Source organism: Marmota monax, unplaced genomic scaffold, assembly GCF_021218885.2.
Source record: "Marmota monax isolate L192 unplaced genomic scaffold, Marmota_monax_Labrador192_F-V1.1 WCK01_AAM20220418_F8-fsc00005, whole genome shotgun sequence".
Taxonomy (NCBI): Eukaryota; Metazoa; Chordata; class Mammalia; order Rodentia; family Sciuridae; genus Marmota; species Marmota monax.
The window spans coordinates 10911001-10934822 of NW_026692254.1; the positions used below are offsets into that span (position 1 = coordinate 10911001).

General features: G+C 39.8%; 2 protein-coding genes across 14 annotated transcripts in view; one reads left to right on the forward strand and one right to left on the reverse strand.

The window, feature by feature from the left end:
- Positions 1-2808, forward strand: part of Gins1 (GINS complex subunit 1) — a 31357-nt gene extending 28549 nt beyond the window's left edge. For all 8 annotated transcript variants that reach the window (XM_046435463.2, XM_046435436.2, XM_046435430.2 and 5 more), the window contains one exon: positions 253-2808. In XM_046435463.2, the coding sequence (XP_046291419.1) occupies positions 253-321 (69 nt within the window). In that variant the 3' untranslated portion in view covers positions 322-2808. The remainder of the gene's footprint in view (positions 1-252) is intronic.
- Positions 2809-3814: 1006 nt separating this feature from the next.
- The window catches only part of Ninl (ninein like), a 155822-nt gene continuing 135814 nt past the window's right edge, over positions 3815-23822 (reverse strand). For all 6 annotated transcript variants that reach the window (XM_046435486.2, XM_046435496.2, XM_058576594.1 and 3 more), the window contains 5 exons: positions 13276-13434; positions 12349-12462; positions 11520-11690; positions 10920-11033; positions 3815-4912 (listed from right to left, as the gene is read on the reverse strand). In XM_046435486.2, the coding sequence (XP_046291442.1) occupies positions 4721-4912; positions 10920-11033; positions 11520-11690; positions 12349-12462; positions 13276-13434 (750 nt within the window). In that variant the 3' untranslated portion in view covers positions 3815-4720. The remainder of the gene's footprint in view (positions 4913-10919; positions 11034-11519; positions 11691-12348; positions 12463-13275; positions 13435-23822) is intronic.

The following is a 23822-nucleotide window of genomic DNA, read 5'->3' on the forward strand; positions in this document are numbered from 1 at the left end:
CTTGAGTAGTTTTGATTCACTATAGCTACAAATGGCATCAATTTTAGTTGATTATAACAACAAATAAAGTTTAGCTTTTCATTACTTAGCTTTCAAAACATAGTCAACTGCTGTATTTTAATAATGCAAAATGTAATTGGAAAAGCATTTATGACAATAAATATAAAGAGTACTGCTTAAAAAATGTAATTTAAAATTTTTTCTCAAGTCACTTTTCTTACTCTTCTTCCTTTTATTCCTTTTCCTCTGTAGCACTTTTTGCCTCGATGGAAGTGTGAGCAGTTGATCAGACAAGGAGTTCTGGAGCATGTCTTGTCGTAATTGTATCTTGTCATGACTGCGTTTCATGGTGACCACATGGGGAGGCTTTGCCAAGGATGAGGCTGAACACATTCCACAAAAATGTCTATACTTTAACTCTCCTCCCCGCACCTCCCTCTTGGATTTAAAATTTACAGATGACTGTAAGATAACCAAAAAGAACTGGGGTTTGTTTAATGGTAGAGTGCTTGTCCCATACATGGGAGGTCCTGGGTTCCATTCCCAATACCTAAAATGTATTTTAAAAAAAAGAAAGAAAAAAAAGAAATAGTTGGCCAAGGTGTATTAAGGACCTTTGTTTCTGTGTATATACCATTCCTTCTGCTCCTTTCTGGAAAAAAGCTGTATCTGGCCACATGTGGTGGCACACGCCTGTAATCCCAGCTACTCAGGAGGCTGAGGCAGGAGGATTACAAGCTCAAGGCTAGCCTCAGCAAGCCCTAAGCAATTTAGTGAGACTGTGGATATAGTTTGGTTCAGTGATAAAGTGCCTATGGGTTGAATCCCTGGTAAACCCCCCCCCCCCAAAAAAAAAAAAATTTTAAGTTCTATCTATAATCAAAACATTCTCATTGTTGTTACAGTATGTTTTTATAAATGAAAATAAATATTCATAAGTTTGAATCTCTTTGAAATAAAGGGAGTTTCATGGCTGTACAGAAAGAAGGCAGATCCTTATGAATCTTGAGTGTTTTCTGGTAATGTGAATTTTGTATGCCAGGGTCCCAAATTTCTGGAATACATGTTTGTAAGACTTGATGCTCACTTACCATCTCAAAATAGGGGGTTAGTCACCCAGCCTGAGTCCTTATGCGAAATTAATGAATATCAGTTGAAAATTCAAAATTGTGGTATTTGTGTCAATTTATATTGACAGACTCTCTGTAATTGTGACTGGAATTTTAAACATAAATCATTTTTTTCTTCTAAAGGTAATATGTATACAGGTTAAAAAAAGTAAAAACAGTACAATGTAGAAAATAGAAGGGCTGAGGATATAGCTCAGTGGTTCAAATCTCAGCACCACAAAAAACAAGAAAGAAAAAAAAATAGTAGGTTAAGTTCCCTTTCTTTACTAAATATTACCATCTTGTGTGGCCATTATTAGCTGTACCGTAGGTGGAGTACAATCCTATTTGTCTTGTCATTTGTTTTCAAGTAAAGTGAATGGAACTATATTCGTGGGTGTGTGTGTCTATGCCTTGTGTTTTTTTTTTTTGTTTTTTCTTTTTTTTTTTAGGTACTGAGGATTGAACCCAGAGGTACTGAGCCTCATCCCCAGCCTTTTTAAAATATTTTATGTAGAGATAGTGTCTCACTGAGTTACTTAGGGCCTTGCTAAGTTGCTGAGGCTGGCTTTGAAATCGTGATCCTCCTGCTTTAGCCTCCCAAGCAATTGGATTACCAGTGTGTACCACTGCGCCTGGCCCTTGTCAGTGTTTTGAGTTATCTCTTCCTTTGAAACAAACTACCTGAAATGTGGTGGCTTTAAACCACATTATTTTATTTTCTCACATTTCTGTGACTTGAGTGGGCTCAGCTTGGCAGTTCTGCAGATCTTGCTTGCAAGATTGCCTTCTGATGGTGGCCTGGCTGGGATGGCTCACTTTATCTGTGTGGTCTCATATTGTTCTCAAAAGTGGCAAGTTTCACCTGGCAGCTCAAGGTCCTCACAATATAGACAGTGGAAGTGGGAGCTGTTTTATGGAAGGCTGGGTGTGGTGCTACATTCCATTAGCACAGTCATAGACTACTCAGGTTCAATTAAAGGACCATGCAAACCACATGAAGCTGGAACACAGTGGTCACCAGACCCAGGTTTGGTGACAGTATTCTTATCATGTGAAATGAGTGGGTGCACATTCTGTTCTCCCGGACCCCCAGGTGCTGAGGATTGAATCTAAGGTCTTGTGTATTCTACTCGGGCACCTAAACCACTGAACCACATCCTCATTATCTTTTTGAGACAGAGTCTCACTGAGTTGATAAGGCTGGCCTGGAATTTGTGATCCTCTTGCCTCAGCTTCCTGAGTGATTGGGATTACAGATGTGTACCACTGTACCTGGCAAGAGTAGACTTTTTAAAATTTTGGTTAAATCCCATCTGTTTATTATTTAGTGTTGCATCTGTTGAACTCTTCCCACTAAGGTCACAATTTATTTCCTTTTTTCATCTATATAAGAATGCCCAGGAGTTATAGTTTTTTAAGTTTTACACTTAGGTCTATGATCCATTTTGAGTTACTTTTTGTTTATGCTACAAGGTATGCTTCCAAGTTCACTTTTGTTTTCCTTTCCAGGTCCTATGGATCCAACTTTAACAGTGCCATTTGTTGAAAAGGCTATTCTTTCTCTGCTCTATTACCTTTGCATCTTTTTAAAAAATTGTGTATGTACAGGTTTATTTCTGGACCCTCAGATCTGTTCTGATATGTGAGCTGATATCTTAACTCTTTTGATCCAGAAATAAAGATTTCTTTCCAATCATTTCTGTCTTCCATTTCTCTCAATAATTTGTAGTTTTCAGTTTACAGGTTTAGTATTACTTAGTTTTGGAATAGTATTTTAAATTTCAGATTCTAATTGTTAGTAAACAGAAAGAAAATTGATTGTTGGGTTTGTATCCTGCTGTCTTGCTAAATTTATTTACTTTCATAGCTTTTTTGTAGATCATTTTCAACATCCATAGTCATGTTTTCTTATGAAAGTTTTTACTCCTTCCTTTGTAATCAAAATACATTTATTTCTTCTTCTTGCCTGATTGTACTAATTTGAGCCACCAGTAGAGTGTTGGATAAAAGTAGAGAACACACATCTTAATCCTGATCACCAAGTGGAAGGCATTCAGTCTTTTATCATTAAGTATAATGTAAGCTTTTAAAGTTTTTGTAGATGCCTTTCATCAGTATGGAAGAAGTTCCACTCTAACTACCAGGTGTGGTGGCACACATCTGGAATCCTAACGACTCAGGAGGCTAAGGCAGGAGAACTACAAGTTTGAGGCCAGCCTAAATACCCATTATTAAAACAAAACAAAACGAGAAGTTGCGTTCTATCACCAGTTTACAGTTTTAAAACAATTCTCAAAATCTTTTGAGTCCTTCCATAATGCTATCAAATTTTTATCCTGTAACATTTATAGTAAGTGCCAAAAGAAGAGGTGGCATGCCAGCATCAGGATGGTGGCTGCCCCGAGGGAAGAAGATCAAGAATGAAAGACCTAGCTTTCGGGGCTGGGGATGTGGCTCAAGCGTAGCGCGCTCGCCTGGCATGCGTGCAGCCCGGGCTCAATTCTCAGCACCACATACAAACAAAGATGTTGTGTCCACCGAGAACTAGAAAATAAATATTAAAAAGTTCTCTCTCTCAAAAAAAAAGAAAGACCTAGCTTTCCACCTCTATTCTAAAAGGTTGTAGCAGAAAGTTACCTCAAACACATCTAGTTGATGTGCACATGGGTGCTTCTTATGAAATGATTTTCTATGTTTGAAAATTTAAAAAAAAAATTTTAATAGAAAAGAATTTATTGTAAATACAGTGACTTCATATTACAGTAGTACATTCTGATAAACCAAATGGCCATAATTTATGTATATTTCAGATAGAAAACTATACTTTTTTTACATAGGTACAATTTCCAGTGTGATGACATTTCAAGGAAGAAAAGATTGCATTTGCAATAAACATGATCATCCCTGAGTCCACAGAACTTAGGCTCTTCCCAGACTTACCCTCAAAGGGAGCAGTACCTGCAGGGTTTCTGTCCCCTCCTGTATTGCTGGTTGACTGTTCTCAGCAACCGAAGCCTTTCTGGAATGTGTGTACAGGCCAACCATCAAGCGCTTTCATGATCTAAGCCCCCAGAAATAACCTTTGCAGCCAAAGATACAACACTGAAGATTTAACAACTCTCTTAGCTGTTCTTTGCTGAGAACCCCCAAAATCTGTTTCATTAGTATGTAACAAGACTGGAAATTATCCCTGATAGCTAATACAAAACATTCTCTATTGCACCAGCATATTTTTCCAGCATCTGGCACATAGTGGACATTTGTTAATTTGGGGGTGAAGAATTACAATCCTTAGTTTCTGAGGGTGCACAGATGATGAACCATAGCAAATTATGGAATCAGAGTGGCTTAATTTTAAAAGATGTTCTTCAAGCTGGGTATAATGGCCCAGGCCTATAATCCCTGTTATCGTACTTGGGTGGTGAGATAGGAGATCCCAAGTTCCAGGCCAGCCTAGGCAATTTAAACCCTATATCAAAAAAAAATTTTAAAAATTCTTTAAAAGGGCTGGAGATGTATTTCAGTGATAGCGCACCCCTTGGTTCAATCCCCAGTACTGCAAAAACAGAAAACATTCCTTAGAATGAATTCTAGGAAACCATCAGTATTTACACAGAGAGGGATGCTAGGGTAATCTTATTGATAAGTTTGTTGAGAGCATGGACTTTTTCTTCCAAAATCCGGTTTTTGCTCTCAGCACCTCGTTGCTTCTCTTCTGTGACCTGAAGAGCCTTCATGAGGTGAGCATTTTCCACATAGAGTTCCTTGAGCAGCAGATCAGATTTAGTGTTCTTTTTGAACTAGAGAGAAGAAAAAGCCATGCTTTACTGTGAATCCAGGGCAGAAAAGTTACATAAACAAGCCTGCTCCCTCTTATCCTTTCATCTCTGTTCCAAGCATAATTTTGGGTTCTTACAGATGTGATGCAAATATTAGATATGGTATATTTGTTCCCTGGCCTGAGGGAGGAAATTGAGAATATGCTGAATCATGTGGTGGATAATTGAAGGCAACTTCGTGAGAATCTTTTTTTTTTTTTTTTAAACCATGAAATAAAGACTTAAAAAGACCAAAATCGGGACTCAAAATAAAAAGCCCTCTTATTTTAATGCAGTGTGAAACAAAATCTTCAAGATTGCCAAAAATGTTTGATTTGTCTCGGGTGCTGTGCTGCCTGTGATGTCACACAGGACACATGGAGGTACTGCATTCTCCCTTGTAGCTGTGTGTGTGAGCCAGTCATCACACAAACCACAACAGGACAGGCTTCAGAGGTGGACCCAGTCTATTCAAGTCAGCAGCCCTTCCATGATCTTTCCTGAGACATGAAGGCTCAGGGCTGAGTATTGGGCTTTGTGATCCCCACATGGAATCTGTTCACTTAACAAGTAGTTACTACACACCCCCATGTGTGCACACTATTCTAGTAACATCCCTGTTCTCATGGAGCACGTATTCTAACAGGAGAAGGCAGAGGGCAGAAGCATGCATATGCTAAGGAACCCAGCAGTGGACAGATAGCTGGGGGTGGGCTGTGCATGTTTCATTTTGGGTGGGGTAAACCACATTTCTGAGGATATCTGAATAAGAGATATGAAAAAAAACAGGGAGCAAATCATTAGGTGTGGACACCGCAGGCAGAGGGAAGAACAAGCCCCGTGGCTGGCATGTAGTTGGGGTGAACTGTGGCTAGAGGGACATGTGTAGCTGGAGGCAGACAAAGGGAGGAGAGAGGGAAAAGGGAGGGAACTCTGGGACTTCAGATGCTATTGTAAAAACTGTATTTTTTACTTGGGAGACATGGGAAGGCTGGTTCTGAGGACTGGATGAAATTCATGTTTTAAAAGATGTGCTGAGAGTTGACTGGTGGAAGACACAGGAAACCAGTCAGAATGCCAGAGATGAAGTGAGTTGTGGTTAGACTCAGTGTCTACTTTGAGGGTGGCTCTAAGGATTAGGTGTGAACTCAGGGAGGGAGTGACAGGTTCACAAACTCAAGAGGAGAGGAGAACTGGTAGGGCTGGGGAAGATAGGGAGCTATAAGATTTGTTTCCTAGTGGCAGTGAGGGTACCAGGAAAGAGCGGCTGTGGAGGTAGTGGCCAGAGAAGAGGTGGAGGATGCAGGACATGGGTGACAAGATGTCAGAATGCTAGCAGGTTCTCCCTGGGGAGTCTGGTCTCATGTGAAATAAGCAGCAAAACCACAGGTGATAGAAGAGGTTACAGGAGCCAGGGGTCAGAGAGGAGGGGTTTCTCAGGAAGGAGGGGTGCAAGCCATGGAGGGAGCTAGCATAGGGCCTATGGGACAGGGGTAGGTGGGCAGGAGTCACAGGATTTAACAAGAATTAAGGTTTTCCAGGAGCAAGGACAAACTGAGGTAGTAACTGGAAGAGTGTGTCACCAGAGTAGGTGAGTGAGATAACAGTGGGAGGGACAGTGGACTGCACTGGCAGGGAAGGGTAGGTATTAAGGAAGAGGATCTCAATCAGGGTGACTACAATGGGAAACTTCCACATAATCAAGACTCAGAAGAAAAAGGTCCAAATGTCTCACCCAATTTGGATCAGCTCAGGATCACTCTGGTAAATCAAACTATACTCAATTGCTAGCGAAAAAATATTTTTCCAGATTTTCACATCTCCTTTAATTTCTTGAAGCAGTGAATGGAGATAGTGGCATATACCCAGCTGGTGTCTAACCTCATTGTCCCACTTCATTCGGCTCCTGCAGTGCTGGGGCCTTGCCTCCACCAACGTGACACACCATGCTGTTGCACTGTTGCCACCCTGGGCATGTTGCCAACCACCATCACATTATAAACTTTTATAGATCAGGGGAGCTATGGCTGCCCCCCCTTTTAATATTTTTGCTCCTGAGAACAGCCCATATTACTTTTCCCTGTTGTTATTTGGCTGAAAACCTTAAAACCTTTTGTACTTAAAATCTTCCTTACTTAAAAAACAAACAAACAAACAAACAAACAAAACCTTTCTGGGCTGGGGATATGGTTCAGTTTGGTAGAGTGCTTGCCTTGTGTGCACAAGGCCCTGGGTTCGATCCCACAAACAAACAAAAAATTTCCTTTATTTAAAACCTTCCAGTGGCTTCTAACAATTAAAATAAAACCCAAACTTCTGACTATGGCCTATAGAACATGACAGGCTCTGTCTCCCTGTAAGGCCACCCCAGTGAATTCACACCATCCCCAGTGATTACCTCCTGGGCTTTCAAAGATATCATGCTTGGTCCCAGTCTAAAGACGTTTGCCTGGGTTCTCCTGCCTCAAAGCACCTCCTCAAAGTCCTAGCACATGGAGATGTGTGTGTCTTTTCACACTCCCATGTAACTTGGAGGACAACTCCCAATGCACAGGCTGCACCTAGTAGGCAAGGGAGACTTCCAAAGTCCACCTGTCTTCTGCCTGGGACGCATCTAGACCTACCCATGCTGGGTCACTGGGTGTCTGGCCCAATGCCACTACTCAGAGTGGTCCTGCCTACCACACCCACATCTCTCCATCTCCTCATCCTCTTTCTCAAAATGTGACCATGGCTCAGGTCACTTGTACTATCTGGAGGCTTCTGTCACCTCCAGATCAAAGGTCCCTGAGGTACCCCAGGGTCTGCCTAGAGTGATACCTTAGCCAACAGTAAGTGCCAGAGGGCATCTTCTGAAAGAATGAATCAACAAGCCAGGTGCAATTGTGCATGCCTATAATCCCAGTGGCTTGTGAGGCTGAGGCAGGAGGATTTCGAATTCAAAGCCAATTGAGGCACTGAGCAACTTGGCAAAACCCCATCTCTAGATAAAATATAAAAAATGGGGGCTGGGGATGTGGCTCAAGCGGTAGCGCACTCGCCTGGCATGCGTGCGGCCCGGGTTTGATCCTCAGCACCACATACAAACAAAGATGTTGTGTCCGCCGAAAACTAAAAAATAAATATTAAAAATTCTCTCTCTCTCTCTCTCTCTCTCTCTCTCTCTGACACCTCTCTCTTTAAAAAAAAATGGGCTGGGGATGTTGCTCACTAGTTGAGCACCCCTGGGTTCAATCCTTGGTACCAAAAGAAAAATAAAAAAGAAGAATGAACCAATAAATGAACAAATGATGTCCTTTTTTTGGTGTGAACATCTCAAAAAGAGATCTTGAAACAATTCCCAAAAGAAAACACATATGATGTAAAAATATAGCATGGGTATGTATTTAGCAAAATTAATCTACAGATTACTTTTACTTTTTTATCTACTGAAAATGATTTGTACATCCTCCAATTGAAGTTTAGATGAGCCAAAGAAACAAAATGGGAATGGGGTTCTTTGGATTCTGTGAAGACAGGCTTTTTCTGGGTTAGATGCTGAACATAAAAGGGAAAATTGTGCTGAAACAGACATGTAGACCAGTAGTACAGAATAGAAGACACAGAGACAAACCCACATATATACAGTTATCTATTACTAGACAAATGCGCCAAAAACATTGATTGGAGAAAAGATAGCCTATTCAACAAATGGTGCTGGGGAAACTGGAAATCCACATGTAACAAAATGAAATTAAACCCTTATCTATCAGCCTGCATGAAACTCAACTCAAAGAGAATCATAGGCACTAGAACAGAGACCCTGCACCTAATAGGAAAAAAAGTAGGTCCCGATCCTCACCATGTCAGCCTAGGATCTGACTTCCTTAATAAGACTCCTAAAGAAGTAAAATCAAGAATCAATACAAGGGATGGATTCCAACTAAAAAGCTGCTTCTCAGCAAAGGAAACAATAATGTGAAGAGAGAGCCTACAGAATGGGAGAAAATCTTTACCACATGCACCTCAGATACAGCTTTAATCTCTAGGATATGAGCATTAATCTCCAGGATATATAAAGAACTCAAAAAACTTAACACCAAAAATAAATAAATAAATAACCCAATCAATAAATGGGCAAAGGAACTGAACAGACACTTCACAGATGATGATACACAATCAATCAACAAATATATGAAAAATGTTCAACACCTCTAGCAATTAGAGAAGTGCAAATCAAAACTGAGACTTCAGGCTGGGGATGTGGCTCAAGCGGTAGCGCGCTCGCCTGGCATGCATGTGGCCCAGGTTCGATCCTCAGCACCACATACAAACAAAGACGTTGTGTCCGCCGAAAACTAAAAAATAAATATTAAAATTTAAAAAAAAAAACTGAGACTTCATCTCAGTCTGGTCAGAACGGCAGTTATCAAGAATACAAGTAAAAATAAATGTTGGCGAGGATGTGGGGGAAAAGGTACACTCATACATTGCTGCTGGGACTGCAAATTGACACTACCACTATGGAAAGTGGTATGGTCAAAACTCAGGTCAAAAACTGAGGCTCAGAGGTGAAGTAACTTATTCCATGACTTAATAAAAACAAATAGCAGAGCCAGTGTTTGCTCTTAAAAGTATAGTGAACTTTATTCAGTCTGAAAGTTTGAGTATGTATGATTTAATTTTTTAAAAATATAAGAAATATAGCTTGTTAGAGTATTAAAATCGAGAGGACAGAAACTTTTTCTCTCCAGTCTCCTCTCTTCTTTTAGGCACAAAGTAATGTTCATGTTGTTTTTTTCCTGTGCTGGGGATTGAACCAAGAGCCTCCAGCATGTGAGGCAAGCACTCTGCCATCAAGTTATATCACGGTCCAACCCCCCCCACTCCCCGCTTTTTTTTTTTTTAGGAAGGGCTTCACTAAGTTGCCCAGACTGGCCTTGAATTTACAATTTTCCTGCCTTGGCCTCCTGAGTTGCTGGAATTCTAGGCCTGTGCCAACACACTCAGCATGTTAACGTTTTGTTTTCAATGAATTAAATCTATGCTCTTCTGTTATCCTCTCCTCAATAACTGTAGCTGAACCATTTACCTTTTCCATTGGAGCCTACATTCTGGTGAATGCAGGTAATAAGTAAGCTAATCAATTATATGATTTCAGACACTGAATAAATGCTATGAAGGAAATGAAAAAAAAAAAAAAGAAAAAAAGAGAAAGTGGTATGGAGATTCCTCAGAAACCTTGGGATGGAACCACCACTTGACCCAGCTTTCCCACTCCTTGGTTTATACCCAAAGGACATAAAATCAGCATACTGTAGTGATGCAGCCACATCAATGTTCATAGAAGCTCAGTTCACAATAGCTAAACTATGGAACCAACCTAGATGTCCAGTAGATTAACAGATAAAGAAAATGTGGTGTATATACACAATGGATAATTACTCAGCTTAAAGAAGAATGAAATGATAGCATTTGCTGTTAAATGGAATGGAGCTGGAGAATATCATGCTAAGCGAAATAAGCCAGTTCCCAAAAAACAAAGGCTGAATGTTTTCTCTGCTATGTGGATGCTAATTTACAATAAGAGGGGCAGGCTAGGGAAGAATAGAATTACTACGAATTAGGTAGAGGGGATTGAAGGGAGGGGAGGGGGTATGGGAGTATAAAGGATAGTAGAATGTATCTGACATTATTACCCTGTGTACATATATGACTACATGACCAGTGTGATTCTATATCATGTACATCCAGAAGAATGTGAAATTATATACCATTTATGTATGATGTGTCAGAGTGCATTCTACTGTCATATATAACTAATTAGAACAAATTTAAAAAGTAAAAATTTAAAAAAAGATATTGTCCAAATTATATTTTTATGTTGCCTGCATCATTATATGTTTGTATAGCAATGAATCCCAATATTTTGTATAATTTATAATGTACCAATAAAAAATGTGTGAGGGGGGAAGGACTGAAGGAAATGATAAGAAGCATTGCAACTCACTTGTTCTCTCAGCTCATCCACCTTCTCTTGTAGGAGCCATTCTACATTCTGCAAGTACATCTCTGCCTCTTTGGCCTGCCCTTCCTTGGTTTTCATCTGCCTTTCATGTTCTTCCTGCCACAGAAGGTTACACACCAGTATTTACATTTAAAACAGAATCATCACAGGACTTATTTAAATTGGCTAAAATGTACAAATCTAAGCGTGACTGTAGATGACCTTCCTACTAGTCTGTAGAGTAGTAGTTTATTATGCACAGATGATCCCTGACTTAGATGGGTTGAAGTAGCCTTTAGGGTCAGCTAACTCCTTTCTGTATACTTCTGAGAGGATCCCCTCCTCTCCCTGAGCTATCTTCAACACAGGCTTAGAGAGTCTCTTTGTTATGGTAAGGAATGGAAGCTCACAGCTTCTCTACAACTAGCCTTCAAGTTGCTGGAAGTGGCCATAGAGCCACCCACTCCTGGGCCTTGGGCTTTACAGTTGGGCAGTTTCTGGTTAACTAAGGACCAGCAATCCAAGCATACTCTGCCATTCCATCAGCTGGCCTTCAGAACCTTCTCCCAAATAGCTAGCTCAGAGTGTGGTGCCCCCACTCACTCTCTGTGCATCCAGTCGCCTCCCAGCCTCCTTTTCTTGGATGCTGAGTAGGTGCTGCAGCTCAGTCACACGGGCCCTAGGCACTAGCTGGCTCTTCTGCTCCTGCAGGTGCTGAACCTCCTGTGCATGCTGGGATTGGGCTGCCTTCAGCCTCAGATGGGCGCTGTGTAACTACATGGAGAGAAGTAACAATGGTTGTAGTATGACTAAGGGTTCAGAGTCATTAGCAGACACAGAAGCAAAGGCATTGGTGAGTTAGTCTCTGCATTTAAGGATACTCCACAACTGAAAGGGCAGGAGGGCCTACTCCCCGTTCTTTGTGGTCCCTGAGTATGCTGCAACACCTAGGAATTCAGAGAGCCCCTTTATTTGGAATTACGACAGCCAAGCTCCCATTAGTCAGAGCTTCGCCACGTGTCATGAAAACTTATGCCTGTCATCCTCAGCAAGATGGTACTAGGATTTCATGATGGATCTATGGAAGGATCAGGTTATGTCCCATCCAGCATCTTTGCAGCCTGCTACACAGGAGCAGTATAACCCATGCAAGCCATGCATGCTAATCCTTCTTTAAGTGAGGAGTTCACACTTCTGAGGCACAGCTCTAGCTGGAGGTCACAGCCCATCAGGGATCATATGTGAGGCATGGTGAAAAGAAAGGAACCAGCTCCAGTCCTAGACATGTTAAATCCCTTACTAGCTGTATGACCTCAGGCTGCCTAATAACTTCTCTGGGCTCAACTAGGCTTGGCGATGCTGTCCATCAGCATTTTGTTGATGTTCCTTTCAGGCTGGGACTGTATCAGGTACTTCTGACTGCCGCACACACCTGTTCTTGACTTTCTTCAAGGCTCACTGTCAGCTCTGACTGTGACAGCCTCAGATTCTGACATTCCTGATTCACATGTTGAAGTTCAACTTCAAGTTTTTTGATTTGGTTATCCTGATTAAAAAAGAAATTACAAGTATAAGAAATATCTTAGCAATCTAATACATGTTGAATGTAGAAACTTCAGAAAATTACAGAAAAGAAAATGTTACAAATTTAACCCCCCCCCACGATCCCTTGAGCCTGAGGCCTACACCTGACATGCTGTCATGACTCCTTCATCCCTCTTCTACACATATACTATCAATAAGATATTTCAGTAAGAAATATCTTCAGTCCTCCTTGGTGTAATTGGACTGTTTTCCCAAGACATCAAGTGTTGTTTAAGAATCTGTTTTTTGGGGCTGGGGTAGTGGCTCAGTGGTAGAGCACTTGCCTAGCATGTGGGAGGCACTGGGTTCAATTCTCAGCACCAAATAAATAAATAAATAAATAAATGTATTGTGTCCGTCCACAACTAAAAATATTTTTAAAAAATCTGGTGTGATGATTCAAACCGACTCCAGTCTGTTTTGCTATAATAAATACCACAGCAATAAAAATTCTTCCAGTTAAATTTCCCATAATGTTCTTAGCTATAATTCCTATAAGCATGATTATGAACTCAAATCAGAGACATTCCCGAGGCTCTCGATACATAATTTGCCAAACTACCCTCTACTTTTTCTGGATCCTGATGATGTGCCAAAGCTGCTCATGTCTACCCACTTCTCTAGGGCTTAGGAAGCTCCTCATCTCACTGCTAGGGCACCCACCTCCAGGACATCAGGGTTTATCTGACCTGTTTGTGGCTGAGTCTTCATTGCCTGGCTTCCCACTGCCTGGTTGCAGGGCAGGACCCTGATGGTACTGCCTTAGTCCACTCACCTGCTGCTCCTCCCGGCGCCTTGCCTCCTCCAGCCTCTGCCTTAACAGCTGAATGGCAATGTGATTCTTCTCCTTTTGGGCCTGATGTGTAGAAGCATCTCCTTCCAGCTGAAGGACTCTGCAGTTGAGCTGTGACAATTCATCCTTGTATTTCTGAATCTACAGGGAAAAAAAGGTTAAAATAGATTAAAACAAATGCTTTTAAACCAGTAGCTCAATTCAGATCATTCTAGTGGTCCCAATTAGAGGAAGGGGAAGCCAGTGGCATCTGGCACTGTATGTCCCACAGAGCCGAAGATGGTCCGGCCTCAGTATTGGGGGTGCTTAGGACCAGAAGCCCTGCTCTGTCACCTAGAAGTGAGACACACCTATGCCACCAGAGGTGGTTATGTGCCATGACCACTGAAACTACCATTCTGAAGAACTTCCACGTCTTCTTCATTTTGTCCATGGCTACTTCTAACATATTTAAAGCAATTTAAAGTTTTTAAAAAACTAATTAATCTTGAAGTGTAAAAATCTCTTCATAATCTTCCTTTGGTCTCTATCACTGGAGACATAAGCACAGCTTCTAGCAGGAGCACAGCCACCACACAGTACATTTTGCTTTCTCTCAGTGGCCACTGCCCAGTGGGTAGTGGGTGTACAGCAAACACATGGAGTAAATGAGTGAAGACATCAGGCACCAAAACATACCTAAAAGTTGGTCTTACAGTCTTTTACCAAGGTAATTTCAGCTATTCTTGTTTTTTGGGGTTTTTTTTTGGGGGAGGGGGTCATAACTATCTTCTTACAGTCCAGTTTTTCTTATTTGATTTTTCGACAGTAGTCAGTTTTGAAGACACAGAGTGTTGGCAGCTCTGTAAGCAGCATCCTCTGAAGCACTACTATCAGCACACACATAATCTGCCCAGATCTAGGCTGACACCATTTTGTTTTTGTGGGTTTAATTAGCATACAGTGGAACCTCGAAGTTGCTTCAGTATGGATTCATGCAAGGTTAGTGAGTCTCTATGCTGTTCTCAAGCTCTTCTCTGAATTAATCTCACCTCATCCCTTCTCTAGAACCTTAGGACTGAGGGTAAAGATGTTGCTACCATGTCTTAAGTTCTGGGTAGTTCTGTCTGGATTTTTGATATTTTTGGTAAAAATTGACATTGATTTTCAATACTGATGTACATTCATCTTGTCCTCTAAGGATAGCCTTGATTTCATCAATAGAAATGGAATCTTTCTTCAACTCCTAATATAAATAAACTTGAAAAAAGTTTCAGTTAGAAACCTAGTTCAGAAACTGAGCTAATTTATAAGTGACCTCTGTAATAAATGGTACTGATGACCAGAGAATGTACTTCAAAATATCACAGTATAGTAAGAAGCATGACCACTTTATTTTCAAACCTAGCTATTGCATTGGAGGGGTTTATTGCATCTGTAGCATGTCACTGATTATTCTAGTTAGTCTTATAATGATTTTTTTAAAAACATATCTCTTTGGAATAAATAAAAATTGGTGACAGTAATTGCTACTGATTTGTTCAACCCCTTAACTGCACTGTATGGTCAACATGTCACCATGATATAGTGGAATTCCCCATGTAGTATATTACTGTTATGCGATGATTTGGCTTTTGAAGCAATTTGATAATGAAGTGCTTTGATATTCTAATTGACATGGAACAAGTTTTTTCCTGCTTTCCAAATAGAATTTTGTAACCAACTTTGCTATTTTTTTTGTGTCATTTCTTGGGGAAATGCCATCCATCAACAACTATCGTAACTGCTACTTTGTTATATATAAAATTCTTATATTGAACCTGGTGGTCTAATGAGTCTTTAGGAAGAAGATTGTTTTTCAGTATTATTTTTATCATGGAAATCTCAGAATCAGCTTAAGCTATAGATTTCATGAGAAAAGACTAGAGCTCTTGGTCAGAATGATATTTGGTGATGGAAACTTGTTCATAATTTATTGCTACTGTGGAAATATTTGCATTTTCTTATTTAATCTTTTACAGTTAAATATTTTGATTTGTTCTATGCCTTCAGTTTAAATTATTTCAGGACTTTTTTGGGCATTTTTTTTTTAATTTTTTTAATACTTATTTTTCAGTTTTCGGCGGACACAACATCTTTGTTGGTATGTGGTGCTGAGGATCGAACCTGGGCCGCACGCATGCCAGGCGAGCGCGCTACCGCTTGAGCCACATCCCCAGCCCATTGGGCATGTTTAAATAATGGTATAATAATTATTCAGGATGGAAATAAAAGTCATCCTTTCCAAAAATAAATAAATAAACAAACAAACAAATTAATTAATTAAATAAACTAACTAGTCAATCATTTCCTACTCAACTTTAGTATTTAAAGTCTTTGGAAAGAATTTAAAATGTACACACCAATTTCAAGAGGAGAACATTACGAGGAAAATTCACACACCCTTCAGTCAGACTCCCCAATGACAGCATCCTCCCCAACTGATCTGCCATTTGCACTATCAAATGTGTATACAAGTGTACGTGCGAATGCACACACATATACAGGATGTTTTCTTCCCCCACCCCAGCCCTGCAGCATGTTTCCTGTTAATAGAAGTGCTCTCTCACGTGGTAACCTGGATGTCCCACACACATTCCAGTTTCATCAACTGGCCCAGTGATGTCCTTTATAGCACCCCTTCCCCAGCACAGGGTCAGATGGTGTCTCATCTATGATGTCTTGGCCTTCTTGAATGTGGGATGTTTCCATAGTCTTTTAAAGGTCTTTTTATTATTGACATTTTTGTCAAATATGATTCCTCCTCCATTTTAACAGTTTTTTATTTAGTGTTTGTCTGATGCTTCCTGTTGTCTCATGTGCTGTGTTCTTGGCCAGGTGCTACATAGGTGATGCTGTAACTTCTCTGGGCTTTGTGTCAGGAGGTGTAGATGTCATCTGCCTCTGGTGACAGATGTTTATGATGATCATTTTCTTTAACCTTTAACTTGCCTCCAGTTAGCTTTTACTGCAGAAGCTGATATATCAGCAGCTACCTCCAAAAAATTCTCTCTCTCTTTAAAAAAATAATAAAGGTATTGTGATGATAAGTGAAGTTATCCAATCCCAAAAAACCAAATGAGAAATGTTTTCTCTGATATAAGGATGTTGATTCATGATGGGGTTGTGGGGTAGAGCATTGGATGATTAGAGGAACACTATATAGGGCAAAGGGGTGGGAGGGGAAGGGAGAAGAGATGGGGGTAGGAAAGACGGTGGAATGAGATGGACATCATTACCCTAAGTACATGTATGAAGACACTAATGGTGTAACTCTACTGTGTGTGCAACCAGAGATATGAAAAATTGTACTCTGTATGTGTACTATGAGTTGTAATGCATTCTGCTGTCACGTATAACAAATCAGTATAAATAAAAAATTACTGATTACAATTACAAAAAAAAAAGAAACAAAGGGATATCTGTGTCAAAGATCACTGCTCTCAATCTGATCAAGATTTTAGGTCTAATTTCCAGTTTAAAAAATAAACATGTGACATAGGAGCAGATTAAACTACCTCTTAGGAAGCACCCTGGTAATCCAGAATGTAGATTAACATATTATGATGGTGCCAGAGACAACCAGCTGGTCTCTTCAAAAAGCATGAGAAAAAATTGGTGATATGGGTCAAAAAAATTAATGAGATGCTTGGGTGGACTATATTTGCACAGATGTCCCCTGGTAGCACCTGCCACCCATATCCTCTTCTGCAGTAATGACCTACTTAAACATGGGCCCATGTGGCTCTGGGAGACTCAGTGAGAAAGATGGGGAATGACCTTTACCTATCAGAACACTTCCTCCAGGATCCCAGTCTCACAGAGAGGACCTGTGTCAACAAACACATTCAGAAGGAGTCCCCAGATGATCAGCCTGTATGTCCAGTCTTCCCAGTCACAGCCCCAACACCAAATAGCAGGGACGAACCATCAGAGATGTCTGTGTCTGAATCCCTGATCTACAGGTTCCATGAGTACAATTGTGTGGTTAGTTTATGCCAACAAGTTCATTTGATAGCTAAATAAAATGTGTCAGCCACAACTGCATTCTAGGGTCAAAGATTTTATTATGTAAGCCATTTTTTAATAAGTGTAAAAATGTGAATGTGGTCTGAATTCTGGATGGTGTTAGATAGTTACTGTTAAGTTTCTTAAGTGTGAGAACAATAGTGTGGTTAGATAGAAGATATTTTTAGAAAAGGCCTGATGAAATATTTAGGAAATAGAAGTATCATAGTATCTGTAATCTACCTTCAAATAGTTCAAAGAATAGACACAAGAAACATGGAGACGTAAACAGAGAACTAAAAGCATGTATACCAATAACAATTATCAAATTAAGGTTGTGGTAGGTAGGTGATCAGTATATGCTACTTCCACTTATATATTTTTAAAGGTTTTCATAATAAAATTTTTTGGGAAAGAGTTCAAATGGTTATTTATAAACCCATTTATAAATATTTTACAGAGGGAACAAGAGAAGGGAAAGGGCAGAGTGGCTACTCTGAAACCAGGAAGGACTTACATGGACCATTTCCACAAGAAGCTGCCCACCCTCAGCAAATGCAGAGCCATAAGTGTTCTTAAGTGAACCCATCATTATCCTCCATGAGGCTTATGTAAGTCACCTTTTAAAAATGTAACCAATACCTCAAATAATCAATTTACAAAAAGAAAAGGCTTATTTTGGCTCACAGTTTTGGAGATTTCAGTCCATGACCAATTGACCCTATGGCTTTGGGTCATGTGGTACAGCAATATATATCATGGTGGTTTGCACATGGTAGAACAAAGATGCTTACCTCAGGAAACAAAGACAGAGAAAAAGGAAGGGGTGGCATCCCACAGTCCCTTTGTGAAGCATACCCTCAATGACCAGGCCCCACTTCTTAAAGATTCTACCACCTCCAAATAGTGCCGCTCTGTGGAATAAGTCTTTAATTCATGGGCCTTGGGCGGGGGGCGGGGGACACTCCAGATCAAACTACAGCAAGGCCCAAGCAAAGCTACCACTGGCACACCATGGAAATGAACACTGGGAGCTGGGAGCCAAGACAAGCTGCTGTTCTACTAGTGGATTGAGGCAGAAGCTGTTTTCATTGGCCACGTGAGAAGAGCAGGCACCATGAGAGAGGAGTTGTAGGGACTTTTCTTTGGCAAAAGCAAGGGTTTGAGATGAAGAAGGTGACAAAGAAACTCCTAGAATAAGCAAGTTCAGCAAGGCCACAGGATGCAAAATTAGCACAAAAAACGTCAACTGTATTTCTATACATGTGCACAGCATGTACAGAAGCTCAAATCAAAAACATACTACTTCTGGTTTCAGGTCTCACATGTAAAGAGCTTAGAAATTATCACTCCCATCCTGCCAACAAGAAAAAGCTGAAAAATGAGGCTGGAGTTGTAGCTCAGTTGTGGAGCACTTGCCTTGCAAGTGTGAGGCACTTGGTTCAATCCTCAGCACCACATAAAAATAAATAAATAAAGGTATTAAAAAAAAAAAAGGAAAAGCTGAACAAACGGAAAAGCAGCAAATCTTAGATCCATCAGAGAACTGAAGTCACAGGACAAACCAAACATTCTGAAAACTGGAGAGACCGGTGTTGGGAGAGATAGAATCAGTTTATCAGGAGCAGAAGGCTTCAGCAGGAAACTGATAGGAAAGCTTTATCTGTAAAGACAAATATTGGAGACTCTAGGCCTGGGCTAACCTGAGAGCTAGAGTGCCAGGGGTGGGGGCACTGTCACGGAGCCTCCAATGTCTCTAAGCCTTATCAGGTTCTCACAGTTAAAATTAGAGAAAAATCCCTTCAGGCTTCCTCAGGGGAAAGTGATTGCTTCACATTGTGTTTCTCTGAAATCCACACATTGAAGCCAGTGTTTAGGGCTAGGGATGGGGCTTTCAGGAAATAATTTAGGTTAAATGAGGTCACAAAAGTGGGCTTCTAGAAAAAAGTAGGCCCAAATCTCCATCATGTCGAATTAGGCCCCAGCTTCCTTAATAAGACTCCTATGGCACAAGAATAAAAATGGGATGGATTCAAATTAAAAGTTCTTCTCAGCAAAAGAATCAATCAGTGAGGTAAACAGAGAACTTACAGAATGGGAGCAAATTTTTACCACACACACATCAGATAGAGCACTAATCTTCAGGATATATAAAGAACTCAAAAATCTTAACACCAAAAAAACAAATAACCCAGTCAATAAATGGGCCAAGAACTGAACAGATCCTTCTCAGAAGATGATATACAATCAATCAACAAATATATGAAAAAATATTCAACATCTCTAGCAATTAGAGAAGTGCAAATCAAAACTACTCTAAGATTTCATCTCACTCCAGTCAGAATGGCAGCTATTAAGAATACAAACAACAATAATTGTTGGCGAGGATGTGGGGGAAAAGGCACACTCATACATTGTTGGTGGGACTGTAAATTGGTGCAGCCAATTTGGAAAGCAGTATGGAGATTCCTTGGAAAACTTGGAATGGAAACACAATTTGACTCAGCTATCCCACTCCTCAGTTTATACCCAAAGGACTTAAAAACAGCATACTACAGGGACACAGCCACATCAATGTTTACAGCAGCACAATTCACAATAGCTAAGTTGTAGAACCAACCTAGAGCCCTTCAGTAGATGAATGGATAAAGAAAATGTGGTGCGCGCCTCCAAGGTAGGCAGACCTGCAACAGACCGGCGGATCAGGCCCGGTGGCCTGCCTGCGTGGTACACTCGTCACCCCAATTGGAGTAGGGGCAGAACAGAGCCGCTGCCAGCACCCAGAACAGGCCCAGTGACCTGCCGGCGTGGTAGCCACGACACCCCAATTGGAATAAGGAGAGAGTAGAGCCGCCGCCCGCGCCTGCAGGAAACATACGCAAGCAGTATGAAAAGACAAGGAAAGAAAGGACCACAAGCAATGCAGGTCAACGCAACTTTAGAAGAGATAACAGCTGCAGCAGATGGAATGTCAGATAAAGAATTCAGGATATACATGCTTCAGATGATCTGGAGTATCAAGGAAGACATTAGACAGCAAAATCAGACAATGAAAGATCACTTCGACAATGAATTACGCAAACAAATCCAGGAAGCAAAGGATCAACTATACAGGGAGATAGAGGTTATAAAAAACAAACAAACAGAAATCCTAGAAATGCAGGAAGCAATAAACCAACTTAAAAACTCAATGGAGAATACTACCAGCAGAGTAGAACACTTAGAAGATAGAACATCAGACAATGAAGACAAAGTATTTCAACTTGAAAAGAACATAGACAGCTCAGCAAGACTGTTAAGAAACCATGAGCAGAACATCCAAGAAATATGGGATAACATTAAGAGACCAAACTTAAGAGTCATTGGGATACAGGAAGGTACAGAGCTCCAAACCAAAGGAATGAGCAGTCTATTCAATGAAATAATACGAGAAAACTTCCCAGACTTGAAGAATGAGACAGAATCCCAAATTCTAGAAGCCTACAGGACGCCGAATGTGCAAAATCATAAGAGATCCACACCTAGACACATTATAATGAAGATGCCCAACATACAGAATAAGGAGAGAATTTTAAAAGCTACAAGAGAAAGGAACCAGATTACATTTAGGGGTAAGCCAATCAGGATAACAGCTGATCTTTCAACACAGACTCTGAAAGCTAGAAGATCCTGGAATAACATATTTCAAACACTGAAAGAAAATGGGTTCCAACCAAGAATTGTGTATCCAGCGAAATTAAGCTTCAGGATGGAAGATGAAATTAAAACCTTCCACAATAAACAAAAGTTTAAAGAATTCGCAGCTAGAAAACCATCTCTTCAAAACATCCTCGCCAAAGCATTACAGGAAGAGGAAATGGAAAATAACAATGAAAACCAACAGTGGGAGGTAGGACAGTAAAGGGGGGGAAAATAATCAAAGAGGAAAACACACCATGTTTAGTAACAGAAATAAACAAATATGGCTGGAAGAACAACCCATATCTCAATAATAACCCTAAATGTTAATGGCTTAAACTCACCAATTAAGAGACACAGGCTAGTAGAATGGATCACAAAACAAGACCCAACAATATGCTGCCTACAGGAGACGCATTTGATAGGAAAAGACATACATAGGCTGAAGGTGAAAGGTTGGGAAAAATCATATCACTCATATGGACTTCGGAAACAAGCAGGAGTGTCCATACTCATATCAAATAAAATAGATTTCAAGCCAAAGTTAATCAAAAGGGATAAAGAGGGACACTACATACTGCTTAAGGGAACCATACACCAACAAGACATAACAATCATAAATATTTATGCCCCAAACAATGGTGCAGCTATGTTCGTCAAACAAACTCTTCTCAAGTTCAAGAGTCTAATAGACCACCATACAATAATCATGGGAGACTTCAACACACCTCTCTCGCCACTGGACAGATCTTCCAAACAAAAGTTGAATAAGGAAACTATAGAACTCAATAACACTATTAATAACCTAGACCTAATTGACATATATAGAGTATACCACCCAACATCAAGCAGTTACACTTTTTTCTCAGCAGCACATGGATCCTTCTCAAAAATAGATCATATATTATGTCACAGGGCAACTCTTAGACAATATAAAGGAGTAGAGATAATACCATGCATCTTATCTGATCATAATGGAATGAAACTGAAAATCAATGATAAAAGAAGGAAGGAAAAAGCATACATCACTTGGAGAATGAACAATAGGTTACTGAATGATCAATGGGTTATAGAAGACATCAAGGAGGAAATTAAAAAATTCTTAGAGATTAATGAAAACACAGACACAACATATTGGAATCTATGGGACACATTGAAAGCAGATCTAAGAGGAAAATTCATTGCTTGGAGTTCATTCCTTAAAAAAAGAAAAAAACAACAAATAAATGATCTCATACTTCATCTCAAAATCCTTGAAAAAGAAGAGCAAAACAACAGCAAAAGAAGTAGAAGGCAAGAAATAATTAAAATCAGAGCTGAAATTAATGAAATCGAAACAAAAGAAACAATTGAAAAAATTGACAAAACTAAAAGTTGGTTCTTTGAAAAAATAAACAAAATCGACAGACCCTTAGCGATGCTAGCGAAGAGAAGAAGAGAGAGAACTCAAATTACTAGCATACGGGATGAAAAAGGCAATATCACAACAGACACTTCAGAAATACAGAAGATAATCAAAAACTATTTTGAATCCTTATACTCCAATAAATTAGAAGATAGTGAAGGCATAGATAAATTTCTTAAGTCATATGATCTGCCCAGATTGAGTCAGGAGGATATAGAAAACCTAAACAGACCAATATCAATTGAGGAAATAGAAGAAACCATAAAAAGACTACCAACTAAGAAAAGCCCAGGACCGGATGGGTATACAGCAGAATTTTACAAAACCTTTAAAGAAGAACTAATACCAATATTTTTCAAGCTACTTCAGGAAATAGAAAAGGAGGGAGAACTTCCAAATTCATTCTATGAGGCCAACATCACCCTGATACCTAAACCAGACAAAGACACTTCAAAGAAAGAAAACTACAGACCAATATCTCTAATGAACCTAGATGCAAAAATCCTCAATAAAATTCTGGCGAATCGGATACAAAAACATATCAAAAAAATTGTACACCATGATCAAGTAGGATTCATCCCTGGGATGCAAGGCTGGTTCAATATACGGAAATCAATAAATGTTATTCACCACATCAATAGACTTAAAAATAAGAACCATATGATCATCTCGATAGATGCGGAAAAAGCATTCGACAAAGTACAGCATCCCTTTATGTTCAAAACTCTAGAAAAACTAGGGATAACAGGAACATACCTCAATATTGTAAAAGCAATCTATGCTAAGCCTCAGGCTAGCATCATTCTGAATGGAGAAAAACTGAAAGCATTCCCTCTAAAATCTGGAACAAGACAGGGATGCCCTCTCTCTCCACTTCTGTTCAACATAGTTCTTGAAACACTGGCCAGAGCAATTAGATGAAAGAAATTAAAGGCATCAAAATAGGAAAAGAAGAACTTAAATTATCACTATTTGCAGATGATATGATTCTATACCTAGCAGACCCAAAAGGCTCTACAAAGAAACTATTAGAGCTAATAAATGAATTCAGCAAAGTGGCAGGATATAAAATCAACACGCATAAATCAAAGGCATTCCTGTATATCAGCGACAAATCCTCTGAAATGGAAATGAGGACAACCACTCCATTCACAATATCTTCAAAAAAAAATAAAATACTTGGGAATCAACCTAACAAAAGAGGTGAAAGACTTATACAATGAAAACTACAGAACCCTAAAGAGAGAAATAGAAGAAGATCTTAGAAGATGGAAAAATATACCCTGTTCATGGATAGGCAGAACTAACATCATCAAAATGGCAATATTACCAAAAGTTCTCTATAGGTTTAATGCAATGCCAATCAAAATCCCAACGGCATTTCTTGTAGAAATAGAGAAAGCAATCATGAAATTCATAT